The sequence below is a fragment of the Bubalus bubalis genome, chromosome 16, assembly GCF_019923935.1.
Source record: "Bubalus bubalis isolate 160015118507 breed Murrah chromosome 16, NDDB_SH_1, whole genome shotgun sequence".
NCBI classification, from domain to species: domain Eukaryota; kingdom Metazoa; phylum Chordata; class Mammalia; order Artiodactyla; family Bovidae; genus Bubalus; species Bubalus bubalis.
The window spans coordinates 50,057,976-50,081,968 of NC_059172.1; the positions used below are offsets into that span (position 1 = coordinate 50,057,976).

Sequence of the window (23,993 nt, forward strand, 5' to 3'; positions counted from 1 at the left end):
CTTAAAAAAAATTACAACATACAAAATTACTGTATTCAAAAAGATGAGACTGTTTTAGGAAAAGGCAAAGACATCAGTAAAATAAAATGGAGTCCAAAACCAGATCTGAGTATATGGGAACTTGCTATATGTATCAAAGGTAGTTGACTAATCAAACTCATTGAATTAACTAAATCTCTACATTCTTTCCTAAAAATAATACTAACTGTGATTGCAACAAAGAAAACTTTGATTGCTAATACATGTGTGTGCATGCTCAGTTGTGTCTGTCTGACTCTTTGTGATCCAATGGACTGTAGCCTGCCAGGCTCCTCTGTCCATTGAACTTTCCAGGCAAGAATACTGAGTGGGTTGCCATTTCCTTGTCTAGGGGATCTTCCTGACCCAGGGATTGAACCATGTCTCTTAAGTCTCCTGCACTGGCAGGACGATTCTTTACTACTGCCCCTTTACCATGCACCTGGAAGCTCTGACTGGTAACAGATTCCCACAGGTAAGTTACATGTTTTCAAGAACAGTGCCAGTTCATAGTTTTGCAATTTTACTCTGCCCATCTCTAGGGTGTACCATTTACATCATAGTCTGGGTGAAAGGCACTACCTGGAGCTGTGATATACTTAACTAGCAGAAGATGGCCATATGCAGCAGCTCTACCCCCAGAGTTGCACTTGTTCCCAAATCCATTTGCAAACAGTTTATAGCAGTAATAATTTTTGACAGTTATTCAATTTCATTTAACACTAAATAAAATTACTTTTGCAATTCTGAAAAAGGAATTTGAGAAAAGAATTTTTAAATTACAAACAAACAAAGTCACCTTATTCTGCTCACCTTAAACATGACATTAATTTCTTCCCCCATTGGATCAGCATTCACCATTGTGACTTTCAAGGGCACAGCATTAGAACTGAAGAAGGAACATGACTACAAATACAATATGTTAAGCATTAAAATGATAATACTAAAATAAAAATAAACTGAACAAATTCATTAGCAGACATCAAATTTAAAATTAAACTGGTTAAAAAAACTAATTTAAGACTGTGAGAGTAATTTAAAGAAAACAATAAACAAAATCCAAAGGGAAAATGTAATCCCTGCTACACCCACCTTCAGTGACATAATTACACAACCCTGTCACCCACTGTTATAGTCCAATGAAGAGTAGCCATATGTCAACTTAAAAAAAAATTAAACCTGAGACTCCTTTCAAAATAACAGACTCTAATGGATGAATTAACTGGTTGCTTTTGCTGAACTCATGTTAGAGAAAAATCCACTATTTGTATTATTATTAGCCCAATTAAAAATACAATTACTCAATTTTGATATTACAACTACTTTTTAATGACTCTAAAAAGTGTTATAAACCTTTGAAGAGTCCACGTGGCCATTCACAAGGAAGGTAAAAAACTGCCTACCTGTGGCTAGGGAGTTTTACCACTGGAATTATAACATATGCAACTATTATACCATAGCAAAAAATAATTTATTTCAAGTCAATAAATAATTTCATTCTGTTTTGTTCAGGAATGGTAATTAGATAAGCATATACTGAGATAAAAACAGATCTTACACAAACACACAACCAGAAGTACTTATAACCAACCCACGCACTGCATTTGCCTTAAGCATACCTGCCCACCTGCCTTTTTATTACACAATATTTGAAAATGTAATATGAACTAAAGTGTTTTATGTCACCTTAATATTTAATTCTTTTGCCACAAGACTTGGATTGAGAGGAAGACGGCATTTACTTCTTAGAAAAAAGGACTGTACTCGTTCCATACTCCTTTGGAGGACAACCTAGTTAAAGAAGTTGATATTGTAAGTACATAATGAAAATGAAGACCTATTTTTCAGACACCAAAAACATGACGTGGACCCAATTTTTTAAATGCCCAACTGTCATGCCATCAAAAACAACTGTTGCTAAAGAAAGTTAATTTTACTATAAAAATAAAATTTACAGCAAAGACTATAAACATAAGGGGGAAGTACATATGCTCATATTTAACATATTCATCAATACTGACAGTCAAATAAACAAACAGAAATTAAATAATAACGAGATACCAATTTTTATCTAATAGATGAAAAATTTAAGATAACATCCAGCGCTGGCAACAGGGTCAGAAATAGATATGTTCATAATCTATTGGTGGGGAGTGGGGTCTTCACTGGTTAAGTTTTGTTTTTGATATTGCAATTTAATATAAACTATTATAACTGAAAATGTATATAGCTCTTGACTGAATTATTTCATCTGTAGGATTATCCTATAAAGGAATACCAGCAAAGGGACAAACACTTACACATTCAAGTTCATCACAGAACTGTTCAGGAAAAGAAAAAATGTATAAACAACCTGCATAGATGTAATGGTTCATAATTTATGCTACCATACCTTGTAATACTATGTTCTCATTAAGAAACAAAAAGTATAGTTGTATGTACTGACATGAATTCTCCAAGTTAAAAAAAAAAGCAATTTACAAATAAAAAAAAACATCACTGCTAAAAGAAATTAAAGATCAAAGATATCCCACGTTCATGAACTTTTAGACTTCTTAATTACTAAGATTGTGATATTTCCCAAATATTTATCTACAAATTCAACACAATCTTTATCAAAACTCCAACTGCTCTTTTTGCAGAAATTGGAAGGCTGATACTAAAATTCATATAGCATTATAAGGGACTTCCAAACAGCCAAACAATCTTGAAAAAGAAAAAGTTGGAGGACTCACACTTTCTGATTTCAAAACCTGCTACAAAGCTATGTAATGAAAAAAGTATAGTGTGAAGACAGACATATAGATCAATGGAACAGAACTGAGAGTCCAGAAATAAATCCATACAACTATGGTCAACTGATTTTCAATTAGGGTGCTGAGTTTATTCAATAGGAAAGAACAGTTCCTTTAGCAGATGGTGCAGCAACACCTGGATAACCACATGTAAAAGAATGAAGTTGGGAAGCTCGGATCATAGAACAAAGCAAACAAGCAACAACAAAATAACCTCAAAATGGATCAAAGACTTTTAAAAAGTGAACCTATAAAACTCCTAGAAAACATAAGTGTACATCATTGTGACCTTGGATTTGACAATGAATTCTTAGATAGGACAAGAACAAGTAAAATAACAAGCAATAAAAGAAAAAAAAAGTTAGATTTCATAAAATTAAAATCTGTGCATCAAAGTACATTATGAAGGAAATAAAAATACACAAGATGGGAGAAAACATTTACAAACAGTATATTTGAGAGTGTCCAGAATACATAAAGAACTCTAACAATTCAACAACAAAAAGACAAACCAATTAAAAAGGACTTAGAAATTTCTCCACAGAAGATATACAAATGGCCAACACACACATGAAAATAAGCTCCAAATCATTAGACATTAGGGAAATGCAAATGAAAACCACCATGAGATGCCACTTCACATTCACTAGGATGACTATAGTTTAAAAAAACTAAAAATAAATTTTGGTGAGGATATGGAGAAAATGAAACCCTCATTTGTTTTTTTGTTATTCAGTCACTAAGTCATGTTCGCCTCTTTGGGAAGCCATGACTGTAGCCTGCCAGGCTCTTCTGTCCACGGGGTTTTCCAGGGCAGAATACTGAAGTAGGTAGCCATTTCCTTCTCCAGGGGATCTTCCCTGACCCAGGGACTGAACCCATATGTCTCCTGAATCTCCTACATTAGCAGACGGATTCTTTACCATTGAACCTTCATACCTTACAAGTATTATACCAGAATCATAAAATGGTGAAGCTACTTTAGGAAACAGTTCAGTGGTTCCTCAAAAAACAGAATTACTATACGATACAGTAATTCTACTCCTAGGCAAAGTGAAAACAGATGTTCAAACAAAAAAAAACACACAAATATTCACGGGAGCACTATTCAGTAATAGTCACATAATAGAAACAAGCTTGATGTCCATCAACAGATGAATGGATAAAAAAATGTTTTTATTATTATTTACACAATGGAACACTATTAGATACACCTGCTAGAATATAAATGAATCTTAAGCTTATAAGCTTATTCATTTGAACTTCTTCAACAGTAGCATCAATTCATACTTTTATTACTTTTATAATCACAAAAAAGTTAAAAAGCAAAACAATGAGAAAGAAACTCGAGAACAATTTTGATCGGAAAGAAATTAATAAGCATGGAAATGAAAGGGAACTGAGTTAGGATATAAAATCTTTTCCAATAGATTTTAAGCAACCTTTGAATTCAATCTGCTTAAGACAGCATAGATGAGTTCTAGTGGATGTCTACTGAAAAAGAATAAAAGCTTAACTTGTCAGTACTGCAAAGATTCTTTAACATCAAAACATTTATGTTCCCTCTGTGGGTACATACCTGTCTGGCTGATCCACTAGCCTGTCTTACTTTTTCTGCTACTCCTCCTAAAAGCTGTACAAGCTTTGTCTGCTTCAAAAGTTCTTCTCTGAGTCCTTTTCCTCCTACTGAGAGGAGAGCACCCAAAACATGTTCGTATCGGGCACCAAACTGTGCATCATGCAGAGCATCCTTGAGGAGCCTAATACAGCAAAATATTGATGTCAGCCACTTCTAAGAACTAGATTAATGTCTCTCAAAAATCAATTTAAGAAGTTTAATTTGGGGTATCTAGGAATTAATTTTAAGCTATACAAGCAAGAAAAACTCTTTCAATATTACAGAGCTCTAATATGCCAAGTAATTCTGCAATAGAGGGTTCTGTTACTTCTGGTTTTATTTCTAAATACATAAAAACTTAGCTTCTTTACAATAGTCACTTCAATAAAACACCTGGTATCAACAGCAAATGGTCTGAGCATACTGTTTAGACTTTGAGTGTCATTTGTATAAATAACAGGGACAGAAATAAAGTACTTAAGAAAATTTAAATCTTACCAATATAAATGGTGTGCTATCTGTATATTTCCCAATGCTCTGGACAGAAGGAAGTGCACTAATGAACTATTCAAGTAAATTTCATATTTCAAAGCCTACATGCAAAGAAAAATAAGAATCAGTAGTTGTCAAACCCATACTACATTGTTAGGATAAAATTATCAAAATATAAACTATATAAATCAAGGATTACTCTTGTTGAGTAAAGATGATACTAATAAAAAAATGAAACAATTAATTTAGGTGAAATTAATGAAATCAAGCAGAAAAGTACACTGACTTGGGAATAACATTCATTAGCTATGTTTAAGTGGCCAATATAAAAAAAAAGAAAGAAAACCTCAAGTCTGGTTTATTCTGATAATTAAAATTCTAGGTACATATATATATAGTATTCAAGCAAGGCAGCTGACAATAGTAGAAAAAATTTCACACTAAATTCAAATGCAAAGCACTTTAACATCCCGACTGAACCAAAGTATTCAGTACTTTTAATCAAAACAGAAAGGAGATCCCTTAGCAAGATCCCTCCCTACTTATAAAAACTGTAGAGAGCATAAGAAGGGTAGATAACCTAGTAAAAAACTCACCTGCACAAACTGTGGAAGAAGATCTGTTAGCTCATCATCACTAATGGCCTCAATCCAGGTCACAGCTAGGGACCTCACTTCCTGATCAGCAAATCTAGAAGCATACCACAAAATCAAGATTTGATGATGATTTCTAATGAACCTGTTTTCCCTGATGACACAATCTCAATTTATTCCTGACAAAGAACGCTAAAATAGCTATTGAAAAGCAATGTGTATCATCTTTTTTCTTAGGAAAAAATCATTTTGTCCTATACACAAATCCAATTTTGTGACTGTTTAGAAACCTTTAAGATCATGAAAATAAATTTTGACCCATATCATAAAAATAAAACAAATTATTGAAAATTTACAACCTCTCTAGATTAGTTTTCAATGATATGACATCCCTTTTTAATACTCTCAACACAAAAGATGTGATAATAGAAATATGCATTTACACATTTATATGACACTGCTTTCACATTAAAACAAAGGGAACTAATCCTGTAAATAATATCTTGCCAGAAAAATTGACAACAATAAAACAGAACAAATAAATTCAACCAGTTAACTTACTTTGAATCAAGAAGCTCCAAGGCAGTCAGTGGATGCAATGGAGGCCACTGCTGAAGCAATGAGTAAGTTTTGGCAAGATTAACCCATTTCCAGTTTGGGGCACTTGCAAGTACTTTAGGAAGACAATTTGGGTGTTTTAGGCAATAATAACGCTTCTCCCACAAAAAGGCTTTATCTTCTTTAGAAAGTCTAAACACATAATACAATTAAATTACTTTTCAGTGATACCATAATGACAGTTATAATCTCAATGATTAAAAATACAAAGGAAATATTCATTCCTTTTAGGACAGCCACTTCTTGGTAGAATCATTAATACTAATTTGGGATAGAAAAATGCAATGTACATCAAACACCACTAATTTACCCTAATTTGGGGGATAGAAAGAAATCATTCTGCTTTGAGAGGAGAGTCTTAGTTAAGAAACTGAAGGATAATTCAGCATAATAAAATTTATTGAGCTCAAACCAGATGCCAGGCACTAGAAATTAGAGTTGAATAAGGAGAACCTACTCTAAAAGACAGCAAAGATTTCATCATTTTATACAAGTAAAATCAAAAGTCATGTCAAAATCAAATACTACTACAAAATTTTAGACAATGAATATAGAGCTCATTTGAGGAATATTCAAAATAAAAACCTGTTTTGGAGACTGCAATTTACTCTTAATGACAAATGTTTACGTGAATGAAATATTTCACTATTTCACTACCTATCTACCTTTGTGTTTATAATCCATGCAATGAATTGAAATGTATTCATTTCATGTGGAATATGAAGAAAAAAATCAAATATTGCAAAAAGGCACACAATTAGGTTTCTCTCCTTCCAGTTCCTCTCCCAGTTACAACTGCCTCACCTAGTATATTCTTCCAGAGTTAGTCTATTTTTATAGAAGCATATACAAAGGTGCATATATCGAATTCTTCTTTCCTTTATGTTAATGGCAACATGAAATTAAAAGACGCTTACTCCTTGGAAGGCAAGTTATGACCACCCTAGAGAGCATATTAAAAGGCAGAGACATTACTTTGCCAACAAAGGTCCGTCTAGACAAAGCTATGGTTTTTCCAATAGTCATGTATGGATGTGAGAGTTGGACTACAAAGAAAGCTGAGTGCCGAAGAATTGATGCTTTTGAACTGTGGTGTTGGAGAAGACTCTTGAGAGTCCCTTGGACTGCAAGGAGATCCAACCAGTCCATTCTGAAGGAGATCAGCCCTGGGTGTTCATTGGAAGGACTGATGTTGAAGCTGAAACTCCAATACTTTGGTGACCTGATGAGAAGAACTGACTCACTGAAGACAACCCTGATGCTGGGAAAGATTGAAGGCAGGAGGAAAAGGGGACAAGAGAGAAAGAGGTGGTTGGATGGCATCACCGACTCAATGGACATGAGTTTGGGTGGACTCCAGGAGCTGGTGATGGACAGGGAGGCCTGGCGTGCTGCAGTCCATGGGGTCGCAAAGAGTTGGACACGACTGAGTGACTGAAGTGAACTGAACACACTATACAAACTATCCTACTTGCTTTCTTCATTTAATAATAGCCATAACTTCATTCTTAATAGTTACATAGTGATATTAGATAAATGTACCATAATTTAACCCATTAATGAACATGTATATCCATTTTACAACAACCCAAAGAAATACCGCAAGGAATATTCTTGTCTCCACAAGCAAATATAAAAGGGTTTTCTTTAAAATAATACTATAGAGGGGAGGAGGGAGGAGGAGAAAAAAAAAAAAAGAAAATAATACTATAACTGGAAGTGGAATTGTTAGGTCACAGATTATGGACACTGTGGCCTTAACAGACTGCCAAATTGCTCTCCCAAAACTTTCAGAGTTCTGCCCACTGTATAATTCCTATTTTTCTGTATTCTATCAATACGTCATATAATGAGACATTTTAATTTTCAACAATCTGATGTGTGAAATGGTAGCTTGTATTACTTTAAAACTCTTTGATTACTGAGAGGCTAAACATTTTTTTCAGACGTTTAAAAGGGTTGTATTTCTTTTCCGAAGAAAAACCTATTCATATTCTTTGTCTACCACTGTGTTGTCGGTTTTTCTACTTACATAAAAAGGTTCTTCATATATTAAGGAAATAGATTATAGTCCCCAGTCTGTTATTTGCATTTGATTATGCAGAAAGTTTGACTTACACAAATTTCTAAATTTTATGCAGTTATATAGTCTTTTTATACAACTAAAAACAGAAAAAGAAAACTTTCCATATCAGGAACATTGCTAAATCATGAACTAAATCAGGACATTTAATAAACCATTAACTTGAACTTTACATTGTAAGAGATAATCAGGCAAAAGAATTAAAGGAGCATACCCAAGTGATGAGTCTCTGTGAAGAATATCAAGAAGTCTCCCTTTCACATCACTCTCCAACGTTTCTAAGTTGTGTTGTTGTATAATGCTTCTGTCCACTTGAGGAGCGGTATAAATTATATCAAACGTAGGAGAAGGAAAATCAACCTTAAAAATCAATAGAAATTGATCAAATTACAGCTGAAAAGTCCACATATTTGCTACATTTACTTATTTTTGATTTGTCTTAGCCATAAGGGTGAAAATATCAAATATTAAATTAATGCTTCTGTCCTTTTATTAAGAGTGATTACCGTTATTAGTACTTCTCAATAGCACATATATTTGTGGGATTGGTATAAGTGCATCTTTTACTATTTCTCAGAAATAGGAAATGGCTTATTAACACTTAAATACAGATCCTAAGATCTAAACAAGATCAGTTAGGCTTCTTTAGTAACAACTGAGACCATGGTATACATATATTCTTTATAAAGAAATTCAAACTTAAACGTCTCCATGTGTCAGGAAGTATCATTACCTGTAACACTATTCTTTCCATCACATATCCTTTTTTGGGGACTGTTCCAGGAATAAGATTTGTATGTGATGAAGTCCAAAGATACAGAAGCTTAGTTCCACATGTTAAAAACCTTCATGAATGTAAACAGAAGAATACTGTGGTTTTCATTTTAATAATTAATTAAAAACTCACAACACATGGTAATGTATTTGAAATGTTAATAATCAAATATTTATTAAGCATCGTCTATATAGAAAGAACATATTAGGAGGAGTCACTCTCTATAGTGTATTTTCACTTTAGGTAAATGTACTGAAGTATGGAAGTTAGAACAAAAGAAGGGAAGATGAAATGGGGCTCGGGACAGAAGAAAAGATGGGTAAAGTCTCAGAGTCACCTGTCCCCAAAACAACTTCTATAAATAGGACAGTGTTTGAACATCATCTACAGGGAAATATATCTCAAGGTGGTGGTTTGGATTTCATAACCACTCCTTGAATTCTACCATAAGAATAAAAACACATGTCAAGGAAACTAGTATCTACTTTGTGTCAAAGTATGGATTGTTCCAGATGAGAAGTTTAACCTGTTTGTGACCAGGGGTCAGCAACCTTTTTCTATAAAGGGCCAGACAACAAATATTTGGGGTTTTCTGTGGAGAAGGAAATGGCAACCCACTCCAGTATTCTTGGCCTGGAGAATCCCAGGGACGGGGAGCCTGATGGGCTGCCGTCTATGGGGTCGCACAGAGTCGGACATGACTTAAGTGACTTAGCAGCAGTAGCAGCTGGGCTATACAATCTCTGACAGACTCAACTCTCCTATTACAGGGCCAAAAGAAGCCATGAATAATACATTTTAAAACTGTGTGCTGTGTTCTAACAAAACAAAAAACAGGCAGTGAGCTGGAGTACGCTGACCCTTGCCCTAAACTACCAATTTATAATCTACTGAAATTAGAAACATTTACCAATAAAAATACTGATATATCTTTCCACAGATGAAATTTCTGAAAAATAACATGATATATAAAAGTAGGAAACTATAAACTTCATCAAACTTTGTTCATTTTATTCAAATAGTAAATATCCTGTCCAAAACTAGACTCCAGTTTGTTTTCTCCAGCAGGTTAACAGCTTTCAAATTTTTGGCACAGGAATTCTCTGGCGGCTACGAGACTGTGCTTCCACTGCAGGCGACCCAGGTTCGATCCCTGGTCGGGGAACCAAGACCCTGCAAACTATGTGGGGTGGCCAAAAATAAGATCTTCACACATTATATTCTATCTATTCTAGAGCCACCCTCACCATCAGCTAGATTATCTGAAGGCAAATTCTGATTATATCACTTTATTTGTATATACTTTTATGAGTCTCCAAATGATAAATACTGTTATTTAAACATAATTACAACAAAATAATTAAAAATAACTACTTGTAAGTTATCAGCTAGGGACTTCTCTGGTGGTTTAATGGTTAAGAGTCCGCCTGCCCATGCAGGGAGGACAGGGGTTTGATCCCTATTCTGGGAAGATTATACATGCTATGGGGCATCTAAGCCCAGGCTCAGCAACTACTGAAGCCCACACACCTAGAGCCTGTGCTCTGCAACAAGCCACTGCTATGAGAAGCCCACGCACCACACGAGTAGCTCCTGCTCACCACAATTAGAGAAAGCCTGTGCACAGCAACAAAGACCCACTACAGCCAAATAATTAATAATACATTAAAAAAAGGTATCGGCTATACAGTCAGCAATCAAATTTCTCTGAGTGGCTCTAAAAAAATTTTTAACAGCTGGTTTGAATTAGGATACAAGCAGGTCCAACATGTGTGTTGGGTGATATGTCTTTTTAAGTATCTTTTAAGTCAAAGGTCAAACTCCAGACTGTCACCTGCTTTTGTAAGTAAACTTGTATTAGAACAAAGCACATTCATTCATTTACATGTTGCCTATCATTGCTTTTGTTGTTGCGAAAGAGACTACATGACCTACAAAGTCTCAACTACTTCTGTCCAGTTCTCTTTACAGAAAGTTAACCAACTCTTGTTTTACCCTATACATTGTTCCTTTTTATCCCATTACTTGTTGAATAACCTGTCTTTTGTTGTGAAAACTTTTCTATATCCTGGCTTTTACTGACTGCATTCCCCTGGTATAATTTTAGCGTGTCCCTTTATCTCCCATGTTTTCTGTAATATTTAGATCTAAAGAACTGAGCTGATTGAAGGTTAGTAATCTGGCAAGAATACGTAATGTTTTACAGCTGGAATTGTATACTACTAGCTCCTGATGCATCAAATAAAGCATGCATTGTTTGGTGTATCTCTCCTTCTGTGATGTTAAGATAATCTGTTCAAGTGCTATCAGTCTAAACCATTTATTACAAAGTTCCAGAAAAGTTAATCACAATGGTTTCCTAACAGGCATTAATAAATCATTACTTAAATCATGAGGTGATGGACAGCACAGAAGCACGGCAGAGAGGAGTTACCCCACACCCAAGGCCAGGGGCAGCGGCGGAGAGCGCCAGACTGTGACGGCGCAAGAGCGGCAGAGAGGAGCTACCCCACATCCAAGGTCAGTGGCGGCAGCTGAGAGGAGCAACTCCACATCCAAGAAGCAGCGGTTGCACCAGCACAGGAGGGCCGAGAGGAGCTACTCTAAGTTCAAGGTCAGGAGGGGCGGCCGTGAGGAGATACCCCTCGCCCAAAGTAAGGAGCAGCGGCTGTGCTTTGCTGGAGCAGCCGTGAAGAGATACCCCATGTCCAAGGTAAGAGAAACCCAAGTAGGTGTTGTGAGAGAGCATCAGAGGGCAAACACACTGAAACCACAATCAAAGAAAACTAATCAATCTAATCACACGGACCACAGCCTTGTTTAACTCAATGAAACTAAGCCGTGCCCTGTGGGGCCACCCAAGACGGGCGGATCATGGTGGAGAGGTCTGACAGAATGTGGTCCACTGGAGAAGGGAATGGCAAACCACTTCAGTATTCTTGCCTTGAGAACCCCATGAACAGTATGAAAAGGCAAAATGATAGGATACTGAAAAAGGAACTCCCCAGGTCAGTAGGTGCCCATTATGCTACTGGAGATCAGTGGAGAAATAACTTCAGAAAGAATGAAGGGATGCAGCCAAAGCAAAAACCATACCCAGCCAGTAGAGGTGATGGAATTCCAGTTGAGCTGTTTCAAATCCTGAAAGATGATGCTGTGAAAGTGCTGTACTCAATATGCCAGCAAATTTGGAAAACCCAGCAGTGGCCACAGGACTGGAAAATGTCAGTTTTCATTCCAACCCCAAAGAAAAGCAACGCCAAAGAATACTCAAACTACCGCACAATTGGACTCATCTCATACTCTAGTAAAGTAATGCTCAAAATTCTCCAAGCCAGGCTTGAGCATTACGTGCGTGAACCATGAACTTCCAGATGTTCAAGCTGATTTTAGAAAAGGCAGAGGAACCAGAGATCAAATTGCCAACGTCTGCTGGATCATCAAAAAAGCAAGAGAGTTTCAGAAAAACATCTATTTCTGCTTTATTCACTATGCCAAAGCCTTTGACTGTGTGGATCACAATAAACTGTGGAAAATTCTGAAAGAGATGGGAATACCAGACCACCTGACCAGCCTCTTGAGAAACCTGTATGCAGGTCAGGAAGCAACAGTTAGAACTGGACATGGAACAACAGACTGGTTCCAAATAGGAAAAGGAGTACATCAAGGCTGTATATTGTCACGCTGCTTATTTAACTTATATGCAGAGTACATCATGAGAAACGCTGGGCTGGAAGAAACACAAGCTGTAATCAAGATTGCCAGGAGAAATATCAATAATCTCAGAGATGCAGATGACAGCACCCTTATGGCAGAAAGTGAAGAGGAACTCAAAAGCCTCTTGATGAAAGTGAAAGAGGAGAGTGAAAAAGTTGGCTTAAAGCTCAACATTCAGAAAACTAAGATCATGGCATCCAGTCCCATCACTTCATGGCAAATAGATGGGGAAACAGTGGAAACAGTGTCAGACTATTTTGGGGGGCTCCAATAGCACTGCAGATGGTGACTGCAGCCATGAAATTAAAAGACACTTACTCCTTGGAAGGAAAGTTATGACCAACCTAGACAGCATATTAAAAAGCAGAGACATTACTTTGCCAACAAAGGTCCGTCTAGTCAAGGCTATGGTTTTTCCAGTGGTCATGTATGGATGTGAGAGTTGGACTGTGAAGAAAGCTGAGCACCAAAGAATTGATGCTTTTGAACTGTGGTGTTGGAGAAGACTCTTGAGAGTCCCTTGGACTGCAAGGAGATCCAACCAGTCCATCCTAAAGGAGATCAGTCCTGGGTGTTCATTGGAAGGACTGATGCTGAAGCTAAAACTCTAATACTTTGGCCACCTCATGCAAAGAGTTGACTCATGAGAAAAGACCCTGATGCTGGGAAGGATTGGGGGCAGGAGCAGAAGGGGACGACAGAGGATGAGATGGCTGGATGGCATCACCGACTCGATGGACATGAGTTTGGGTGCACTCCGGGAGTTGGTTATGGACAGGGAGGCCTGGCGTGCCGCATTTAATGAGGTCGCGGAGAGTTGGACACTACTGAGCAACTGAACTGAAGTGACTTAAATCAGTGTCAACCAAGAATGCTTTTGACTCCACTAGATATTTGGCAATGTCTCTAGACTTTCTGGTTGGCAACTAGGGTGTACCTCTGACATTTAGTGGGCAGAAGTCAAAGGTACTGCCAAACATCCTACGATGCACAGGACAATCTCCCACAGCAAAGAATCATTTGGCTCAAAATAACAACAGTGCCAAGACTGAGATTTCCTGGCCTAAATCTATTATTTCAGTAGGGATTGCAACCTCAGATATGTAGACAACACCACCCTTATGGCAGAAAGTGAAGAGGAACTGAAGAGCCTCTTGATGAAAGTGAAAGAGGAGAGTGAAAAAGCTGGCTTAAAACTCAACGTTCAAAAACTAAGATCATGGCATCCACTCCCATCACTTTATGGCAAGAAGATGGGCCAACAATGCAAACAGTGACAGAATTTATTTTCTTGGGCTCCAGAATCACTGCAGATGGTGACTGCAGCCATGAAATTAAAAGACACTTGCTCCTTGGAAGAAAACCTAAAACAAACCTAAACAGTGTACTAAAAAGCAGAGATACTACTTTGCCGGCATAAGTCCATCTAGTCAAAGTTACGGTTTTTCCAGTAGTCATGTATGGATGTGAGAATTGGACCATAAAGGCTGAGCTCCAAAGAATTGATGCCTTCGAACTGTAGTGTTGGAGAAGACTCTTGAGAGTCCCTTGGACTACAAGGAAATCAACCCTGACTATTCACTGGAAGGACCAATTCTGAAGCTGAAGTTCCAATACTTCTGGACCACCGGATGCGAAGAGCGAATTCAATTAGAAAAGACCCTGATGCTGGCAAAGATTGAAGGCAGGAGGAGAAGGAGATGACAGAGTATGAGATGGTTAGATGGCATCTCTGATTCAATGGACATGAGTTTGAACAAGCTCTAGGAGATGGTGAAGGACAGGGAAGCCTGGCATGCTACAGTCCATAGGGTTGCAGAGAGTCAAACACAACTGAGCGACTGAATAACAACAGAAATTACAAAATTCTGATATTCTGTCATTCTTTCTGCATCTATTAGCTGAAATTTTTCTACAAAGAACCTTCTCACATCAATTATTTGGTAATCCTGAGATTCAACTATAAAGGAACAGCAAGCAGGTTAAACGCTTGATTCCATTTATTTAAAAATGAGTTAAGAACTCATTTGTTGCTGAGGTTGACTGAAATGCCTGTAAATCATTTGGCTCTTATAACTTCATCTGACTGTATACAGGTTGTAGCTTAAACATAATTAATTTTAAAAGAATTTCAAGACCAGGATTTCTGATCATTATACTACAGCACATGAGCACAACTAAATCATTAACACAGATTCTATGTATTTATATATAAAGTCATCTTCCTTCTTGATTTCTGAGCATTTTTTGAATGTTAAATCCTAACATTATCTAGATTGACTACACAGCTTGGCAAACTCTCAAGCTTAATGACATCAGTTCATTCTTTTAAACCGCTGAGCACTGGATACATGCAAACTATTTAATTGTCTAACAAAAGTCAACTGCCCTTCCCTTTACTCTTTTGAATCTTGAAAGAAGGTTGTTAACTCAATAAAAACACTTATTAATAAGCAAATAAAATGGCAAAAAGTGATAATACTCCTTGAATGAAGCAGACTCTTGTTGCTTTCAAGTGCACGAAGGTTTTCAAAACTGACTCATTTATAAAAATTGATAGACACAATTACATTTAATTTTCTCACATTAACTATTACCTGACACTTATTTATCTAAGATGACTGAGAACACGATCCCCTTCCTTTATGTGGCCAATATTCTGTTTTAGAGTAGTTATGGACTGTATTTAGCAAGGAGTTCTAAATATGTATCATTAATAGCAATCTCTTTAACTGCTCTTCTCTAGTGTTTCTCAGTTCAGAATTATGTCAGGTGTCAAAAAAAATTGGAGCCCAACGAAAGGTATATAATTAAAAAATCTTACATGGCCTTCTCAAATATAGGGGGAGAGACAAAAGAAAAAATATATATATGAAAAAATGCGATATTTAAATACATGGGAAAAGAATATTTTTTAATCATTTTATTGTAGGTTAAAGTGAAAGTCACTCAGTGTGTGTCCGACTCTTTGTGACCCCATGAACTATAGAGTCCATGGAACTCTCCAGGCCAGAATACTGGAGTGGGTAGGCTTTCCTTTTTCCAGAGGATCTTCCCAACCCAGGCATCGAACCCAGGTCTCCCTCCTGCACTACAGGCAGATTCTTTACCAACTGAGCCACAAGGGAAGCCCAAGAAAACTGGAGTGGGTAGCCTATCCCTTCTCCAGTGGATCTTCCAGCAGCTCTTGTAAGTTAAATAGATCAATTATTAAATCATTTCCCAAAATGGTTTCAAAGATGGATTTTAAATCAAAACAAGTATCATGGTATCAAATAAATCTGAGAATGGCAATATAGGTTAATGTTGAGAATACAGACCCTGAGGCCAGATTCCCTAGATTCAAACTCAGTTCTACCATTTATTAACTAAGCGCCCAAGGGCAAACCACTTTGATTTCCCCCTCTGTAAAAAGGGATAATAATACCTACCTTCATAGGGTTGTTCTGAGGTATATAAGGCTATGTATACAGCATTCAGACTAATAGCTTGCATAGAGTACATGTTATGTGTTTGTTATTACAGTAATATTGCTTGATTGCAGAACTTAGATACTCCAGTATGATAATGTCCATTATCACTCTCCAAAAATGTTATCATGTTCTATATCAAGCATCACAAACTTAGTCAATGATTTTTTTTTTCATTTAAGAAGACACTTCATGGTCTCAAGGAACATATTATTACTTAAAACATAATCAAAACAGTCAGCTGAAAAGCCAGGTAGATTATACTATCCCAAAGGCTATTAGTAGACACAAAGCTCAAAAGGAATTTCTTTTACCTTAAGGATCAGCAAGTTTTGCATACATGTGGGACTTTTGAAGATTAAAGGCCAGGGGCCCATAACAGTAAGGGGAGATCAGTCAGGTAAAGAGAAGGGAATAATATGCAGCTGTACACTCAAACAGGAGGAGGATGGGGAAAGGATGAGAAGATGGAAAATGGAGTTTTGTTGTTTTAATCAAAGGAACGTCTAAGACCATGAATATTATGTCAATAATATAATGCTTTTCATAAATGACAATTAAAGAATGAATTGAAAAAAAAAAAGAATGAATTGGCTGCTGCTTTTCTTCTGGAACAGTGAGCAGCGAAGAATCCTTTGAAAACCCATATAGATATGTTCAAATGATACCAGGACAACTTCGGTTTTCTCTGTATCTCTGAAATGACCTCTTTTAATCACACTGGGAAATGGTGACAACTCATTATCTCATCACGAATGTCAGTTTTCCCCATTCCATTCTCTGGCCAATACTGATACTGCAGGGGGGGTTCACAGTAACTCACCATTACAGCTCAGCAACACTTACCGTTTAAAGTCAAAAAGAGGTAAAGAAACTTTGCCCAAAGCTTCTGGCCCTTTTCTCTGCTTATTAGAATCAGGGGAACTTCCACTGCTCTGATTTAAAATTCCAAAAAGAGTAAGGTGAAGAAGTGATTCTAACGGCAATTGTGATATCTGGATGGGAAAAATGATTCTATGGGGGGGAAATGTATTAATAGAAAAAACAAATTAGATTGAATATGAAGTTTAACCCTTTAACGAAACTGACAATTTTAGGTATTTTATTTGACTCTTCAAATAATCCTTATTCTGAGTAAACTTTATGTAAGTAAGTAGCAAGCTTGGCTAACAAATACTAAAAAATCTTAAATAAATTTCATTAAAATTTCAAACATATAACATTTCTCTCTTCAAAAATTTGTTAATTCTTTAAGACTTGCAATGACAATTTTTAGGCAAGATAACCATCATCTTTATTTCTTTTAGGAAAAGCTAGATGAATGTTCATGAGTGTTTCTGACTCTAGACGTTTGGTGCACATACATGCACAGACAAACATATATGTTTACTGGTGCTTTTTTTTAATAAGATCTGAAAGGACACATGAGGTCAAGAGCAGTCACTCTGAGGAGTCATGAGACGGTTAAGTGCTGGAAGTAAAATGACATTTTTCACCCTATATGCATTTTTACATTATTTGACTGTTTTCACAAACATGTGCTACTTTTGTAATTAAAAAAAAGAAAAATAGGAAACTATTTAATAAATGCAGAATAAAGTTTTGCAATTGCCTATTTGCCTAAATAATGAAAGCATTCCCTTAGTTCAAAGATAACATTTTAAAAATATTAACAGTTCAAAATATCATCTTGTACATGGATTGAAGATAATTTTTAAAATCTGTTAACCAAGAACTAGGCTTCCTAGATACATTGTCACAGAATAAATACTAAACTAAAGCAATATTATAAAACACCAGAATTACACATGACTTTAACTTGACAAAGGCTAGGAAGAATTGATGGCATGGTTCTGTAAGTTAACAATATGAATATTCAAGAGTATTTCAGATTTTAAATGAGAGCTTCAGTCCATTCTATAAAATCGTATCTAGAAGAATCTTTAAGGTATCAGTAAGAATCAAATTTTAATGGAAATTGTAATTAAAAATGAAAGCTGGAAGCATACATGGAAAAAGGTAAAGAACAGGACATACTGAAAGAATAAAAAGCCAAAAGTCTCACTTACAGTTCATCCCATTTAATAAGATAGAAGAAATTCTTATAAGTGCCAACCTTCTTGGATTGAATAGGTTTAAAAAGATCCTTTCCATTGTAAGTCAGGGAACATACCAAGTAGTATTTTTCATAACTGAGAAAATAAAAGGGTTTAATTTAATTTTTATTTGATAACACAAATGAGTTAACTAACCAAATATATATATATATACATATATATATATATATATATATATATATATATCATTAGCCATTCTTCCCTAAGTGACTATTATCTGAAATAATTTGGTTACTGTATCAGTGAATTTTTGGAAAAACATCTAAAATTTAACTATTGCAAATCCTACAAAAATAGAGGCAGAGCAGAGGGAATACAGAAGGGAACATATATTCCTAGGTGTCAGTCTAAAGGAGCCAATATTGATATCAACTGGAGAATTTATCTCAATTTGGTAACAGTTAGTTACCAGCATTAAATTTTAGTTAAATGACACTGAATAATTCCTCATTTCTAGGTATATTCATTCTGGGAAGTAACAGTATAAGCATTTATGTTCCCTAGGTGCCATTTTCCTTTGGGGAGCCACTGAAGTAGAGTCCGTTTACCTTATTAATGGTGCATGGGCCTGAGCTGCACTGAGCTGATCTTCCTGATTAGGAGGGTTCCATCCATGGGGAGAGGGAAATGGCTACCCACTCCAGTATTCTTGCCTGGAGAATCCCAGGGACAGAGGAGCCTGGTGGGCTGCCGTCTGTGGGTCGCACAGAGTTGGACACGACTGACATGACTTAGCAGCAGCAGCACCATCCATGGGGACAGATGCTACTGTAATCTTTCATGGGAAAGCAATGATTTAGTCCCTAACTGCCACAATTACAGAACTGGGTAATATACAGTCAGGCAATCTTGTAGGGAGTTTTGGGTTCAATAAAACTGTATTCTACTAGTATTCTAACTTACTGCTAGGCTTACCCATTAAACATTTTGTTCGTCCATTTTGTTCATACAATCTGTTTATCATTCAAACTATATTTCAAATCTAATCTCACTGGTTCACATAGCTATTTGATTGCTTTTTTCAACCTCTTTTAAAATCAGCATTGTATTGGGAGTTCCCTGGTGGCCTAGTAGTTTCAAATACGGGCTTTCATTACCATTGCCCGGGTTCAATCCCTGGTCTGGGAACTGAGTTCCCAAAAGCTGTACAGCACAGGGGGAAAAAAAAAATTCATTTTAATTATCACTGCATCGTCTTCTGCTGAGTATTTGTTCTCATTAGTGTCCCTAAATTTGTGTACATACATGTTTTTGCATGAAGAAGGTGGATAATATTATCCCTGTAACTATTTAAAAGAATGAAATACATTAAGACAGCAATAGTACCCATCAAAATGCAAGTTCCAAGAGGGCAAAGATTTTTTGCTGCCTTTTAACTGCTGAGTCCCTAGTACAAAGAACACTGCCCACAGATGGTATTCAGTAAATATTTACTGAATGAATTAATATACCATTTTCAAGTCATTATATTATATAGTATCTAATGTTCAGTTTATGTTCTAAAGCAGAATTTACATTTGGTATCTCATAACTAGGCTGGTAGTAGTAGCAGTAGTAATCATGTATGGATGTGAGAACTGGACCATAAAGGCTGAGTGCTGAAGAACTGATGCCTTTGAATTATGGTGCCGGAGAAGACTCTTGAGGGTCCCTTGGACAGCAAGGAGATCAAACCAGTCAATCCTAAAGGAAATCAACCCTGAATATTCATTAGAAGGACTAATGTTGAAGCTGAAGCTCCAATATTTTGGCCACCGGGTGCAAAGAGCTGACTCCCTGGAAAAAACCCTGATGCTGGCAAAGATTGAAGGCAAAAGGAGGAGAGGGTGGCAGAGGATGAGATGGTTAGATAGTGTCACTGACTCGATGGACATGAATCTAAGAAAACTCCAGGAGATACTGAAGGATAAGGAAGCCTAACATGCTGCAGTCCATGCAGTCGAAAAGAGTCAGAGATAACTTAGCAACTGAACAACAGCAACAACTTGGCTTTATTTTATAGCATTAAACTATTATAAAAATTATTTCATTAAATATATTCAATTTGGACTTTTCAGTTTATACTAGTCATTTCCAGATAAGCTGAAGGTGGTAAACTTTTTGGTACTGACAAAAAAAAAAAAAAGAAAAACCCATATTAAAAATTCAACAAAAGAAATATGCCCTTGTAGACTTCAAAGTCTAACAAGAGTAAACTGTAAAAACTACTAAAGAGGAAAAATAAATGTGCTAAAAAAGTCTAGTCCCACTACCCTGGTTCTAAAGGCAAGCCAGAAACAGCAGTCATAAATTAACTAATTTATTAACATTTGCCCTTGTTAGTTTAAACATATTTTCCTGCTTTTTCTGCATGTAGTGGGAGTGATAGTAATATTTACTAACAGCATCAAACATCTCTGTAATTCTTAGGAAAAACACAAAGGTATTTGGTGGATCAAGTATCCATTTAAAGACCAAGGTAACAGTGGATGCTGATGTTTTACAAGGTTATATTAGCCTCCAGGTAAAGTTGTACATATCTTCTTCTAAATAGCTACTTACTTTGATACCCAGTTACTTGAAATACCATGAGCAGCAAAAATTGTAAACTGGAGCTGTTCTGTTGTAGTCCATGCTTCCTTAATGTTCCCGTTACTTTGGGCACAATGTACAGAACCTCTACCAGAATTTGCATGGAGTCTGAGAAGATCATAAATTGCTGCAGTTAATTGGTCCATGCTTACTTGAAAAGGATTTTCAGGATTCAGTGAGCCTAGATTTAAAGAAATTGTTAATATAATTCTCTGTAAAAGCAACAATTACTCCTAAAATGTAAGGAACTTAAATACATACCCCTACTTGAACTCCTGTTAATGTCTCCTCCTCCAGACAGTGAAGTTGCCTGCTTACACACATACAGATTAGTCAGAAAATCACCCATGATGGAATATAAAATGTTTACTTTTAATTTCAATACACTTATTAAACTCTATATCAAAGAAATCCTTCACTGGAGAAACTTCCCAAGTGTCTGAAGAATTAATAAAACAATAAAAAAGAATGCAAAAAGAAAGTGAATGTCCCAAACCAAATAAAAAGATACTTTCAATATCAAGAAAACCATGCAATAAATGAAAAGTACTGCAAAATAAAATCAGCAAAATCTGCCTCATCAAACCATTTTTTGGTAATTAATATTTGAAACTCAAATGTGCTAAATATATTAATACAGTATTTTATTTTCCATTACTTGCTCTACAATTAGCATAAGCATATCCTTAAAGAAACTAGAAATCTACTTATTACCATTTAGTGTCTCAAAAAAGCCCTTATAATTATTTGAACTGAGTTTATCTCCTACTCTCTGCTCATTTACCCAGCCAATGAATATAATGAATAGAAGCCTCAGACAGCATTAGGACCATGGCATTTTTTTTTTAAAGAAATATTTATTTATTTGACTGCATCAGGTCTTAGTTTCAGCATGCAGGATCTTTGTTGCAACATGTGGCATCTTTTGTTTCAACACATGGACTCTCTAGTTGTGTCACATGGGTTCCAGAGCACCTGGGCTCAGTAGTTGTGGCTGGCAGGCTTAGCTGCTCCACAGCATGTGGGATCTTAGTTCCCCAACCAGGGACTGAACCTATGTCCCCTGAATTGCAGGACTGATTCTTTAACCACTGGACCATTGGGGAAATCCCAGACCATGGCATTTTATTGCCTCCAAATGATTTCAGATGTTTTTTAATTTCTAAAAAACAAGCACATAATAAGAACAAACTAACAAAACACGAGAGACTCAAATTTCTGTATACCATATGGATAGGGTCTTTGAGACAATAAATGGATTGAGTTATTTCCCAGACATTTGTTGAAGAACATACCATCAACATAACTTTTCCTTTCTTGAAATTTATCATGTCTTGTGATCCTTCTTTCATCCTTCCAATCAGAGCTATGAACATCCCTCTGAACAGTTAATTAAATCCCAGTGGAAAATACCACAGGGAGGACTTTTACTAAATACAACAGTATGATATCAAGTGAGGGCTCCTAATCTGGTTGCTTCTGAGGCAATTTAAGTCACTATTACGGAGACTTCTGGGTCTTTCCAATAGGAAGGTTTACTCCAAAGCAGAACTTCCCCATTGACAACCATGGACATTTTCATCCAGAGGGAGAAATGTTAGCTATTAATATCCAGCTCCTTCAAGGGCAGTATTACCTTAAAATCTTCGACCAACTCATTTTTGCCAGAGTTTCTCCCCTACACACAAAAAGTTCAGCTGGATATCCATTTATTCAATGTCAACTCTCACAAAGTTCTTCAAGGCAGTCCATTTCCTCTTGGAAATTCCCTCCCCTTACCAAATAAGTGACCAAATCAGCTCAAAAGTAAAAGCTAGAGTTAAAATGGTACCATTTTGTCTAGCAGAAGCAAAAATCTCCTAGTTTAAATGACAGATGCTCACTTATGTACATATTTGCATGTGATAAAATGCTAACAACTAAAAAATACTCACTTCAGCACTTCTACTCCTTGGAAGATTTACTGCTCTCTTCAGCTTCTTTACCGATTCTGTAATGGCAAGAGTCTCCACGCCATCTAAAGCACCACAGATTTTTCTTACAGCTTTAATTACTTGATCTACTGCTCTGTGCTGATTCTTTAAAAATAAAAAGTAAAATAAACATAAGTATGTGGAATTTTAAGGATCATTTTAGGGATGAGGGAAAAAGCAAACATTTTAGATGTGCCTAAGAACAGGTATCCTTTAGGCTTTTATGATGAAAAAGAAAAGAAACAAGATAGCTTTTCAATTACATAATTTACTTTGTTTTCACCCCCTGTCCCCACCAGGGATCCCACACCCCTGCAGTGGAAGCACTGAGTCTTAACCACTGAACTGTCAGGGAAGTGCCAATTACATACTTTACTTTGAAGTAGGAAAAAGCAGGCCTGGTTAATTTTCACTTTGCCTGATACAATTATTCACATGCAAATACCTTTTAATTTCTTATTAGAATCAGGAGCAAAAGTAATAAATTACAAATTCTGAAATCATTAAAAAACTTGAGTCATCTTTTTGATTTTCATTTGGGAATAATTTCCACACTAAAAACTGTTTTCCCTCTCCTGCATAATTTTGGTATCAAAAACCAGAGACCAAAAAAAAAAAACAAAAAAAAAAAAAAAAAACCCACACACAGACCAATTAACTTGTGACCAATCTCTAATGAGACTGGTCACAAATAACACTTGGCAACAGTTACTAAAAGTGAGCCAACTTTTCAGCAACATTTAAATCTATACAACATTCACTTTCTAAGTTTTATATGATGAAAACACTTGTGAGCACAATCCTTCCTTACTATTCAACCACAGTCCTTTTTACCGTGAATCAAAAGTACATGTACAAATACATTATAAAATAACTTACATGATGAGAATGATTTAAAAATCCTTCTTCACTACCCCATCACTGTTTTAGAGTACATCTCATTAAGAAACATTTTTGTATAATGAATTAATTCATAAAATATTTATGCCAAACTTAAATGCCAAGTACTGCTAGAAAGGACTGAAACTCAGTACTGTACAATCCCTTAAAAATTTTAAATTTTCCAGCTTTGAGGTTTGGCTACACCCAATGTTCTCTTTGTGTGCATGCTTAAATGAAACCACTGCATTTTCTCAAACACCTAATTACCTTG

The 23,993-nt window shown here is 36.1% G+C and overlaps 1 protein-coding gene across 3 annotated transcripts in view; it reads right to left on the reverse strand.

Moving 5' to 3' along the window:
• The window catches only part of PIK3C2A (phosphatidylinositol-4-phosphate 3-kinase catalytic subunit type 2 alpha), a 108,500-nt gene that overhangs the window by 17,005 nt on the left and 67,502 nt on the right, over positions 1 to 23,993 (reverse strand). For all 3 annotated transcript variants that reach the window (XM_006077764.4, XM_044929579.2, XM_045162976.1), the window contains 13 exons: positions 22,802 to 22,945; positions 21,129 to 21,177; positions 20,838 to 21,048; positions 18,249 to 18,371; positions 17,026 to 17,193; positions 8,951 to 9,062; positions 8,432 to 8,577; positions 6,078 to 6,266; positions 5,520 to 5,613; positions 4,930 to 5,024; positions 4,393 to 4,573; positions 1,705 to 1,809; positions 832 to 924 (listed from right to left, as the gene is read on the reverse strand). In XM_006077764.4, coding sequence (XP_006077826.2) covers positions 832 to 924; positions 1,705 to 1,809; positions 4,393 to 4,573; positions 4,930 to 5,024; positions 5,520 to 5,613; positions 6,078 to 6,266; positions 8,432 to 8,577; positions 8,951 to 9,062; positions 17,026 to 17,193; positions 18,249 to 18,371; positions 20,838 to 21,048; positions 21,129 to 21,177; positions 22,802 to 22,945 — 1,710 coding nt within the window. The remainder of the gene's footprint in view (positions 1 to 831; positions 925 to 1,704; positions 1,810 to 4,392; positions 4,574 to 4,929; positions 5,025 to 5,519; positions 5,614 to 6,077; positions 6,267 to 8,431; positions 8,578 to 8,950; positions 9,063 to 17,025; positions 17,194 to 18,248; positions 18,372 to 20,837; positions 21,049 to 21,128; positions 21,178 to 22,801; positions 22,946 to 23,993) is intronic.